The sequence below is a fragment of the Falco biarmicus genome, chromosome 14 (genome assembly GCF_023638135.1).
Source record: "Falco biarmicus isolate bFalBia1 chromosome 14, bFalBia1.pri, whole genome shotgun sequence".
NCBI classification, from domain to species: domain Eukaryota; kingdom Metazoa; phylum Chordata; class Aves; order Falconiformes; family Falconidae; genus Falco; species Falco biarmicus.
In genome coordinates this window covers 17,547,246-17,559,550 of record NC_079301.1, presented here as the reverse complement: position 1 = coordinate 17,559,550, position 12,305 = coordinate 17,547,246, and the positions used below count along the sequence as shown (strand labels likewise).

General features: G+C 44.1%; 1 protein-coding gene across 5 annotated transcripts in view; it reads right to left on the bottom strand.

Moving 5' to 3' along the window:
* SH2D1A (SH2 domain containing 1A) overlaps positions 1-12,096 on the bottom strand; it is a 43,088-nt gene extending 30,992 nt beyond the window's left edge. Inside the window, exons 1-2 of one of the 5 annotated variants that reach the window (XM_056359804.1) lie at positions 11,963-12,096; positions 11,250-11,474 (exon numbers count right to left, since the gene is read on the bottom strand). In XM_056359804.1, coding sequence (XP_056215779.1) covers positions 11,250-11,386 — 137 coding nt within the window. In that variant the 5' untranslated portion in view covers positions 11,387-11,474; positions 11,963-12,096. Of the gene's footprint in view, positions 1-11,249; positions 11,580-11,962 lie in introns of those variants that run through there. The other 4 variants (XM_056359802.1, XM_056359806.1, XM_056359801.1 and 1 more) reach the window with 4 other exon arrangements.
* Positions 12,097-12,305: the final 209 nt, after the last annotated feature.

The following is a 12,305-nucleotide window of genomic DNA, read 5'->3' as shown; positions in this document are numbered from 1 at the left end:
CTGCCCTCCTCCTCGGTATGGGGGTGCCCGACGTAGCCCCACAGTCCTGCCACCACCTCATCCCTCTCTTTGTGTTAACCAGAGACACAACTTTCCACCTGGCACCGGTTGGCCGTGAAAAGTGACCGGCCATGCTGGCTTCTTGGAAACAGCCACTGGAGCATCACTTCCCCCAGCAAGCGCAGCTGCTGTGGTCCCTGAAGGGTTTCATGGGCCCAGAAAGGGCTCTTGGGATAGGGGTGTGAGCAACCCGCTGCAGCTGCGGGAGGAGGGAAGGACATGGCAGGACAACACTGTTCTCCTGTCCATGCCATGGCATCGTGGTCACTGGTGTTTGAGGCCACAGCTCAAGCCCCGTTGCTTAAATGCACATCCCTCTAAGCCACTGCATATGCTCATGTTCAGGGAATCCAACGTCTCCCATCGGGGTCCTTAAATAACCTCGTACCATCACGTCCTTCCCTAACACCTGGGAGAGCTGTGCCTGTATTGACAGGATATCACGAGCAGCTGATGTTCACATTAACCTTTTCTCTCTAGACATCACAAGGGGCTCTCCTGCACTTATGTATGTAGCATGCCAGCCAATATATGATTAATCAAACTACAGCCCACAGTGGGAAACATCGAAGAGACCATGACATTTTATCCCCTTTCTTTGAAGGGGATATTTGGCGATATCTGCAGCCATTTGGGTTTTTTTCAAGCCTTAAAAACAACAGAATCAGTATGTAAAAATCTAAAACTCACTCTCTCGCCTCCTGTTTTTATTAGTTCACTGTACATTTTACCCATGCTTGGTCTTGGCTGCCCAAAAGCATTCTGACTGGCTCAGTCTCTTTAAAATCTGATTTTCCCACAAATGGCTCAGTTGCCTGGAAAGCTACCATCTGCTGTTGCTTTCATCATTTTCTCTACCCAAGAGATTGCATGACTGGAAGTGGTTGAGGGGTTGGGGTGCTGCCCTGACTCTGAAATGTCTGATGGCTTTCAGCACTCTGCCAGGAGGATTTACTAAGCTGTATAAATTGAAAAATAGAGGTCAGATAAAGTAATATTCAGGGCCAAAGCAGGGTAAGGTATAAGATAGGCACCTATCCTGCATTTTGCAGAAAATTCCACTGTAAGATATTTCAACCAAGTCCAGAGATGGCACAAAGGATGGCTCAGATTAAAAACTCACAAGATACAGAAAATGGAACAAGAATTTGGGAACACGAATGCTTTGAGTGCAGTGTGGAGGATGGGAGGAGTAAGATATTGCTGTCACAGCCTTGTGAGGGACAAGTGAGATCTCTCCACTCACCTGGCAAATGTACATTGTTTTCCCAGAGGAGGAAAGACCTGAAGGGGTTCACTGTGCTTAAGCTGAAAAACACAGCAGCAGCACCTGCTGTCGGCTCTGAAGCCATCAGTGATCACAGCCCACCGTGTAGGTGGAAGATGGCCCAGGACGGCCACACCTGCTTCTTCAAAGGGAATGCACATGGTGGGGTGCATTTTGTTAAGAAGGGGAACAGCCAGATCTTCCCAACTACTTTCCACTGGGATCTTTGTTTCCACAGAATGAATTACAGCACTTCTGATAAATACTCTCCCAACGAGTGTGATCTTATCAAAACTTTCTGTTAAGCAGCAGGAACTTACTTCATTACCACTTCAAAGAGCTTTTTACCTTCCACGTGTGAGTGACATGGTTTTGATGAGCCAAGTTCTCTTTACTGCTGCATGGGCACAGCCTCCCATGAGAAAGGATTTTATGATTCAAACTACCCAACATTAACTGAGATCAGTGTGGACCGAAGGAAGCTCAAGGTGTTTTCCTTAAAACAAAGATTAAATACAAAAATTAAAATTGAGATTGTGTAGAACATTCCCTTCCAAAGAGCAAAACACGTAACACCGGGCAAAAGCAGGTGGAAAAGTGCAGTTACTGGAGCTTAGATCTCAGGAGATGAGAAATTCCGCAGCCACCATGAAGGGACAGCTCAGATTTCTACATTTCACTCCATCCATGGCAGATAAAAGCTCCTACTGTGACACAATGTTCCTGTATGTGGTGTGGCCATGAAGCTAAAGCCAAAAATCAAACACCATGGGCATGGTGCTAGTCACTGGGTATGTCTCACACAGCTTATGCTCTGAGGCCATTACCTGGTGACACGCAAGCCAGGTCCACCTCTCAGTGTTCCAGACTCATCTCTCGGCCAGACAAAATCAACAGGAGATGGACACATGTCACTGAGAGAAGGATTTCAGAGAGTGCTCTTCCAGTGACACTGGCATACCAGTGTATCTTGGAGGAGGACCAGCTTTTGACACCCGAGCAAAGACCCAGGGGAGGGGTCCCCCATCCCTTCATCTAGCCCAAGGACGGCCGCAAGCCTCACGATTGCAAAGCTCCGCTTTCACGCCAGTGAAGCTCAAGGGACGGCAGCAATTGTGAAATAACAGCTTGATGAATGAGGCACTATAAATTTTTGATCAAAGGCAAAAAATGCCAAAATGCTGATGAGAGGAAGCAGAAAACAGCCATTGCTGTAAGGACAATATTGAATAGCACTTACAAAAGAGCTGTTTAGTCACCACTGATGATATTTTTATGTCATTTCACTTATTTTTTCATCTCCACAACAAAGAATATCTTATACCAGCTGGGAACTGCGCTAGCGCTGTCTCTGTTGCAATACCGTTGCTGGGAAAACTTTGTCAAAGGAAAATCTAGAAAAAGTTGCAATTACAGGAAACAGTCTGCTTTATATTATAGGCTTTTTTCTTTATAGCTAGATAATTCCTCACAAAGAGCTACAAAGGCATCATTCACAGATGACATAATGAGACAGCATCTGTCTACCTGTCCTCTCCACTCCTCCTCTTCAACTGTGATCAGACTTGTTAAAACTGCATTTACTTTAACAGGTGAATAATTACAATCTTCTGCACCACTGAAATAGCCAGAGGATATTAGCTGCATGCTGAAGATTAAAATTAACCATGACGATTCAGCTGCACGGTATATTTAAAAATTATTGCCAAATGTTTTGTATCTCAGTTGGGAAATTTTATTAATCTAATTTGTATTCATTTCTGGGTCCAAAATGGAACCAATATAGAGGAAGAAAGACAGAGAGACAAGGAAAAGCCATGTCAGCAATAAATGACATCAATTTCTTCCTCTTTACACAACTTTGTCTTCTGATGTCTTTGCACTGTATCAGTCAGCTCTTCTTACCTGGTATATCTGCATCCTGACCTTACCTTGGAATGTCACTTTACAATATCAATTAAGAACCAGACAGTGGCGTGGCTGACAAACAGTGGTTCTGAGCATTGTATACTGCCCATAATCCGTTTCTTTCAGACTGAATCTGTGTTTCTTAGGTATTTGCTTAAATCTTATTTAAAGATGGAGAATGCAGAAGTACCATAAAAGGGGACAAGTTAGGGAAAACAATGATTTTCCCACGTTAAAAAAAAAATTATATAAATCTTCCAATTGTTGGAGGGGATTGCCCAGTTTTTAGAGTAAGACATAAAGTTTGTTTGAGGGAAGGTATATCTCTTGCAGCCTCTGATAGAAAGCAGTGGTGGCTGTCTAGGCTGCAAGAGAGGTGCTTTCTGATGGTTGTTAGCAGCATAGCCGCGCCGTGCCTGGGCTGGCTGGGCTGTGGGCACTCAGCTAAGCAGGGTCCTTGATCTCAAGCCACGAGGGCTGCACACACATTGCCTGGCCTGGATTAGCAGGGGAAAAAAACAGAAGGTGATTCAGATTGGGCATCTTGGAAAGGAAGATGGGGACTGAGTGGGGTGGATGAGGAAGGAAAGGGGACCCATGTCTATGCAAGCTGGGCAAGGAAGCAGCAATGAAAATCCAATCCCTGGGAGAGAGTAAGACTAAATGAGTAAGGAAGGGAAAATACCAAGGTGAAGCGTGAGGGGGCTTGAACTGGGAGCACTACAAAATGCTGGAGGGCTGAAAAGGCCAGGAATAGTAGATGGAAGGTTTGGAAACAGAAGATGTATGAAACAAGGAAACAGCCCTCAGCAATGCAAGCAAAGTCAACAGGTTATACAGAGTAACACTGGGTAGTCTCAAAACCCATCCCTGTACCCCTCACACTGGGAACCCAAAGCTAAAGGGTGCTGCAGGCCTGAGCCTCCTGTGTCACATTTGCTCTCATGTGAAATAGAGTTAAACTCTTCATCACACAAACTGAGATAATGCTTAGAAACTGCTTAATGTTATGGAGATGAGTACTACTAATGCTGTAGAGATGAGTACTACAGGAGGGCTCATAGGGACTCAGTGCTTTCAGAGTGGGGGGGGGGGGGTCAATGGCGTGCAGCAGATAATCTAGTGAGCATGAGAGGTCAGGCCGCAGCTGCTTCTGCCTTATCCAGAGGTGTTTGATGCAGGATGTTTGTGGATCACCTCATGAATGCCCAGAGGGACCATCAGGCTGCCTCCCAGTGCGGAACCCCGGACCAAGAACGTAGGCAATGGCATGGGCATCACAGTGGCTACTGAGATGGGCAATGGTTACCACAGAGCCAAAACTCGTGAGGCTGGGGGACTCCACAGTACTGCCTGGGAGCCTGCACATCTCACGTGTGTGCTTATCAAGGTGTCCCCTGCCCAGGGTACCCCTGAGCTGCGTGACCTCCCCCATGAAACAGAAGTGACAGCTGCCAAAATGATGCAACAGTCAATTCAGCCTCCCACTTAAACTTCTGGGTTTTTTTCAATTGTTATATTCTTGCTTGGTTTATTAATCATCGAAAGGCCAAAAGTCTTGTTATTTAATGTAGGAGAAGATCCTATTTAAGCTTACAGCTCCTCACTCTGTCCTGGAATTTGCATTTTCTGGTTGACAAGCAGCCTGGTTCTTGCCTTGTTTAGGTCTCAGGCATACAATCAAAGTACAGCAACTTAGCAATTACCACCCATCAGCTAACCCAAGCTGAAGAAATAGCATTCACATTGAGATGATGTGCAAGATACAAGCTCTGTGCCAGCAAGAGTGAATAAAATAGTTTAAATCAGTGTTTACAACATCTGAAAAGCCAAACAGTGTTACCGTAGCTTAACTCACAGCAGCAATCTGTACACACCCACCTGAGTTTATGCTTCTGTCACTGATTCCCCTACCAACGCTTCTTGTGGCAAAAATGTACCCATGATACTGAGTCAGTAACTAGTATTAGCTTGCCGCAATGCTGTAGCATTATAAAGCAAATACATTATCTTATTTTTCTCTTCTGAAATTAACAGAAGCTTGAAAGAGCAAGTCAAATCCTGTGAAATGCCTCTGAATTTACAGCCAATCTTCTGTGGAAGACTGTCAGTATCTTCACCACTTGAACACTCCTAACCATCAGAAGAAATGCTGCTGATTTACCTGAAAAGCCGTTCTGAGCAGGGTTTATGTTGGTCTGGTACAAGGGGATGCCAGCTAAAAGCAATGCTTTTGGGAATTTATTCAAATCTGAGATGCTAAACAGAAGGAAATTATGATGGGCTGGTAACTAAGCTTCATGTATTACCATGTCCTCCAGAACAGTACCTCACTTAGGTAAAACCACATGAAATCAGGTTATGTGGTGAAAATTCTTTCTTCAATTTATGCAAAACTCACAAGAACTGTAATAGATAAAACACTGTCAATAGCCCTGTAAATGTTACTGTTTCATATTTCTATGAAATAGTTATTGGGGTTTTAGGGATTAATTCAGACCGACTATAAAATCCCTGAACCTGGAATCACTGTTGCAACCGACAGGAGCCTGTAGCGAGGTGGGGCCCCATCTCTTTTCCCAGTAACAAGCTACAGGACAAGAGGAAACAGCCTCAAGTTGGATAGATTGGATATTAGGAAAATTTTCTTCACCAAATGGGTTATTAAGCACTGGAACAGGCTGCCCAGGGAAACGGTTGAGCCATCATCCCTGGAGGTATTTAAAAGACGTGCAGATGTGGCACACAGGGACATGGTTTAGTGGTGGCCTTGGCAGTGCCAGGTTAACAGCTGGACAAGATGATCTTAAAGGTCTTTTCCCACCTAAACGATTCTATGATTGTACAAAACCAGGGTAGAGCCAACTTAGGTTCTGTTATCTAACAACTGTACCCACTCTGTCATTTAAGATTCAGTAGCGTAGCAGCTACCTACCAGTCAGGCTGTCTACCTTTGCAAAATCTTTCCAAGAAAAGCCACTGGAATACCTCAAGGCCATTACCCAAATTATTCTCAGGAAAGACAACGCTCACTCCAGTTAGCAGGGAGCTAAAATACTCACCTCAGTAGAATTTACCGTTGCGCTGTAGATATCTTTTTTTCAAAGCTGAAAATAGTGTGTGGTATTTACAATGCCAGCCTCGAATTGAGGGGCTCATCCCCAGAGAGAAGCTTTTGTTCCAAACTACATTTTAAACGGCGATGATTATTATGTGCAGTGTGGTAATAAATGCAATTATTCTGCCATTTCTATCAAAAATATTACATGGGAAACAAAAGAAATGCTAAGCTGAAGCTGGCTCGTGATCCTGTATTACACCTTCACGCTGTACAGCTGATACATCTGCTGCATCAGAAAGTTTCTGCACGTTGCCTGAACTTGTGCACCATGGTTACAGTCACAGAAGAAACAGCACAGGTAAAAACCGATAGGACTGCAGCCTATCCCTATTGCCATTACTGTTGCTTCAAGAGCTCTAAACAGCTTTCTATTCAGCTTTTGATTATTCTCCACAAATTGAATACAACACAGTACATGAACAGCTGGTTTCAAACAAATAATCTGAACACAGTTTGACAAGTATGTCATGTTTAGCTTACTTAAAGGTCTGAAACAACTACTAACATTCCAAGTCTTCTCAAGTATGTGAATTTTAAGACCCAAACTACAAATGCTTTATCTTTGCCAATTCAGGCATGAGCTGCTTGTTTCTGCATGTGTGCTCATATATCTGTAAAGGAGAGCGGTGCTTTTGGCACTCTCAGGCATTTTATTTATGCATTTTTCAGGCACAGTTTAAGAAGCTGCTCCTCGACCAGCCGCTGTTATTGTGGCCGGTGTCCCCTGTTGACTTCATTAGGAGTGGTGTGAACACAGGATTTCTGAGGGTGCTAAAAATGTCAAATGGGGTATTGAGCAAAGAGGAAACCAGACCAGTAAAGAAAGCTCCCTGGAACAATCAGGTTTTGATACAAAAACCCTGGTGTACTGTCTACAATGTTTACAGGTAAAATGTGTACAATTTTTAAAGCATATGCATTTCCTCTATCCCAGTTTTCAGGAACAGCAAAAATCTTCTTGCTTTCCAATGCAACCCTAAAATATTTCCAGGAAAAGATAGTGCTCCTCTGTTGACACATTCAAAACGCGGCGAAGAACATCCTTAAAATATATATTATCCATTTGATAATGGTATTAATAAAATTAAGATCTTGGTAGCATCTGATATTAGAAAGAGTTGCCAAAACCCGTAGGCAGCAACTCTGTAAGATTCCCAGGGGACACTATTGCAAATCAAAACCTTCTACTTTTCCATGCATGGTTTAATTGTGGTCTTAAAGTATTTATGAAAGCGCGTCCATTGTGCTTTGCCACAGCCACACCAAAAAACATTTTCTTTTTAAAGGCTTGCAGGCATGCCATCTGAACACTGTGACTTCGGGCAGCAGAAAGCAGCATTCGAGGAAGATAAAGCAAAACTTCAAGAGAAACAAAGAGCGAAAGCAGTTTTCCAGCCAAATGCTCCAACAACAAGGCCCTGCCTGCCGCAGTTACCCATCTCTGTAGGTCAGGTTTTATGCCACTACCTGTCTCTTTTATGCTTGCCCTGTAAAATCAGTGTCATTTGCAAGGGATTCATGAAGTCTTTGACTCTTCTCCTCTTTAAAGGTCAGGGCTCCACTTTTTAATTGGAAAAGCAAAAGGTGAATGAGCCTGACCGTGAACACAGCAGCCCTAATTACGTGCCTTAAGAGGCTCCAGGACCGCTAAAATACGTTAGGGCTTGTGGGGGGTGCGGGGGGGGGGTGGGGGGGAGTGGAACAGCATTACAAATTTATGCAGTTTCTTGGAAAAAGGAGGCGTTGTTTGAGCCTAAGCAATGCAGTGGCAATCGCAGGACTTATCAATTACTGTACCTGGAGCTGGAAGTGCAGAGCGACCACCTATGTGAGCGCAAGCTGGTGACAGTATTGTCATCCAAATATTTGTTTAATGACTTTTTTGATAAATGTTTCTTTTCCCTTCATCAGAACTATGCCTTTTAATTTTGACAACTCCCTTCTTCCCCCATAATGGAAAAAAAAACAAAAAACAATCCAAACCCTAGGAAGGCTTGGATCTGGGAAACAAGGGTTTAGGTTTGTTTTGTTTTACTTCTCCAGGGAAGTGCAGAGAAAGGGGAAAGACGACAGACTGAACATGTTTTGATTTTGGAAAAGATGATTTTTGTCTTTTTCTTTTCTAAGAGCAATAGAAACATCACTGGCAGTATGAAGCAGTTTCCCTTCTGTTAGAAATTGTCATTGGGAAGGTGTACATCTTTTTGTTTAGCTCTGATACTTATTGCAATATATCTAATGGCTGACCAGCTTTGTTTCTCATTTTCAAAGATCAATTCAGTATTTCCATTATATACATTATTTGCCTAATCTTGATATATCTAGGTATTCCTAGAGTGATCTTCAGCGTGAATTTTGAACCGAAATGTAAATTTCTGAATAACTCTGTGACTCCTCATAATTTCCATTATTTATTTAGAAGGAAGCATAAAAAGGCAGAAAAGTACTTACTCTTCCTTTTTTTTTTTCTTAAACAGTGAAAACAGCAACTGCATGTTTCCCTCAGTTTTTACTAGCGCTTTCACACACATACATGCTTGCTGCCTGTTTCATCTCTGTGCATGATGTTCAGACTGGAATCTGGGGGAGTTGGGTCTATTGGTTTATCTTGCCAAAGCCAGGCTTAGCATCCTCTATTGAATACATACCTACATTTCTCATACCTTCCCTACTAGCTCCTACAATCGCTCCCACTAAAGTGCTCTGCTTTGCTAAACTTTTGCCTGTCAAAGCACTTCTCTAGTTTATGGCCCACATTTCTTTAAACTGTCATTGCTATCTTCAGTGTGAGACCATTTCCTGGTATCTTTATGGTAACTGTCTCCAAAGTTATTGTGTGATATGTTGTTTACTGTATCTGCTATTTCTTACATAATGCTCTGAATTGAAATATTAAGAAGAATTGAAACCAAGACTTAGCTGTAGCATTTTTCAGCCACCTTTCTGTCTATATCAAATCATACTCATCATAACATTTTTCATTTTATTTATCTGGATTTATCCAAGATCCAGTTGAAAATTTCCCTTATAAAAAATTTATTGAGGATCTGTATTCTGTAAGAAGCCTGCCTAACATTTGCCAGTGATATTTTTTGCTTTTACCCCTTTGTTTATAATATATATGTTTGAATGCAACACAACATATAGATGAGTGGCTCATAAATTCCAGAAACAATTAGGTAGGGTTCTGTTTCTTTCTGAAGTCTCTTTTCTTTTCCCCCAGAAATTGCACACATTTACAGTTAGCAATCCTTTCTGTTCTTCCTGTTCTCATCTTATATTTTTTTATTTCATTCATGAAATTTCTTCCAAAGGACGTAAACTACCATTAATAGAGCAAAAAATCCCAACTGATTGTGTTCAGATGAAAGACATTGTTACATACCTACATCAGGATTCAGACTAATGGGGGACTAATTTTAGGATCCTCTATTTTATTCCGCATTGTAACATTCTGCCTGATCATTTCTCTAATGCCTTAGTGTTTCACCTGCATTGAATGACTTCTGAGTGTTAAGGAGATGTATCACTATTTCCTCTGATGGTTATTTAAAAGAGATTCTGCTTTTATTGCCTATTCCCATCACAGGAATCATAGCACTCCTTATCTCTTGCTATGTCTGTTCGATTTTCATTTAACTCAAGATGCTTCTCATTTCCCATTTTTCAGCTAGCTGTTAGGGTATTTGTTAGGAGTAGCACCTAACTTGGTTCACCTTCTCATTTCACAAGAGAAGAAAAAAATACATCTTCTGCCACAAAGATCTTCCCTGAAAAGAAGGTTCTGTATTTCTGGGTTGCCTATAACCTTCTTGCATGCCTCCATTTACTGGTCTACAACAAGGGAATAACAACATGCACCCAGGGCTTAATTGCATATTGTTGGAAACATACTGAAGACATTTGGGGAAAACCTGACTTAGGACTCTTCTTCCTCTTCTGGATTTTTGGGGGTTTTTTTCCGGCTACATAAGTGCCCTCTGTTAGCTAATATCTTGCTGGCCCTAAAATGTATTCCTTCTTCTACTGAAGTGAGGCGCAAGTGTCTGTTTACCCTTGGTAGACACATCTTTGCCCTCTTGATGCAATGGTACTTCATTGCCCAGCATTATGTCTCAGGACTTTCAAACCTTCTGCTTTTGCCAGAAGTAGGGTAATTAAATTGCCTCATTAAAATGAGGTGCTATGCCTATGAAGTCCCCGAGCTCTCTCAGGGAAACAACTTCTCTACCCTCTCTTTGACACACCATCCCATCAGAACTTTCCCCTTTTACCAGGTTTGATGAAGCATTACCACTTAATTCGTTACCCACCAGTATTTCATGTACTTTACAGGTAGTTTACTCCAAGCCTAACGGCTTGTGGGGACACAGTCTGACCAAATGTCCTGAAGCAAAGGCACGTACTAGATGACAGCGATCCATGCTACCCTTCCTGATGACAAGGGACGCCAGGGATGTTGCTAAGCATGCCCATGAGCATGTTAGAGAAGCAGAAGACAATGGGCAGAAAGCAAGAGACTTATCCAGCACAAAGAGCAGCACACGGCATCCGGAGTCGACTCTTCTCCATGGCACCTCACTCATCCTTCCTATGTGCTCCAGACCTGCTTTCTCTTTCTGTTTGACGCCCATAGGAAGCACGGGCTCTGCAAGGCAAAACCTGCTCCCCTTCACTCTGCAAAGGACCCCACACCCCTTCTGCACCCCTCTGCCTTAAGTCAAGATGAAGGAACCAGAAGTCTCACACCTGTCTGCAAATGGTAACGTTAGAACGTATTTTGTCACCGTTATGTGGGAACAGACCGTACCATGGACATGAAGGCTGAAAACCAGCTACCACCCGACCAGCCCTTGCCAGCACCCCGCGTCCAGCCCCGCTGGCCTTACTCACAGCACGCAGAGGCAGTAGACTCCTGGGATGCTCTCACTGTCCCGCAGCAGGTAGCTGCCATCAGTGCCCGTTGCCAGCAGCAGCTTCTCCCCAGCCTCACGGGTGATACCACCATGGTAGATGGGCAGCGCATCCATGCCGGTGCCGGCTCCCACTGCAGGCAGCTCTCCCTGTGAACTGTGCTGCCTCCAACTGCTCCTCAGCTGTGCGCTCCCCTCAGCACCTCTGTCTCGGCAGCAGATGTAAACAGGATGTGTTCACACCTCTGAAGCCACCACGTAGGGTGAGACAGTGCTGAGGGAAGAGTGAGGAACGAGCGCAACCTTTTTGTGGGTTTTTTTTCCCCTTTTGGCCCTTCTTATTTTCCTTTTTTGCAGGCTGTGACATCCTCACGGCGTCGCAGCTCGCGCCGCCACTTCACAGCCCACTCCCACCCCCCCCCGCAGCTCTCCCCTCAGCAGGGATGTGACATGGCAACATAGCGATGGCTGCGGGGCCAGTGGCCATGAGGGCAGGGAGGCCAAGACCGTGGCACTACTGCCACCAGGCACTTGTCCTTTCTGGCAATAACCCGAACAGGCACAAGGAAGAGCCCCAAAGGCCCTCTGCAAAGCAGGGATTATTTTTTACCCTTTTATTTTTCAAATCCCCAGGGGTGAGGAACTAGAGGAAGCAAGCTGGCCTCGCTGTCCCTGCCCCGCCAGGCCACTCACCTCAGGCTGTGGGCACCAAGCACGGCCCCTGCTCCATGGCAGCTGGTCCAGCACGCACAAACACTGGCTCCCAGATGGGTTTACCTCATAAGTTCTTGTTTTCATAGGCTTTAGTGTTTAATCACTGTTAACATCAAAAGTGCTCATTATTTCTGCTTGGAGGCAGGCAACAGCCAAGGAGGCCCCTCACATCCTCCCTGACACCATCCACACCACTATCACCTTCATGTGGTGCGTGAGTGGGTAGCCAAAATCCAGAAACATGTCTGAAAAAGCCATTTCTCCCACCTGCTGCGGTCACAAGCATTTCCTCAGTACACTTGTCAGTTGAAAGCTCCCATAC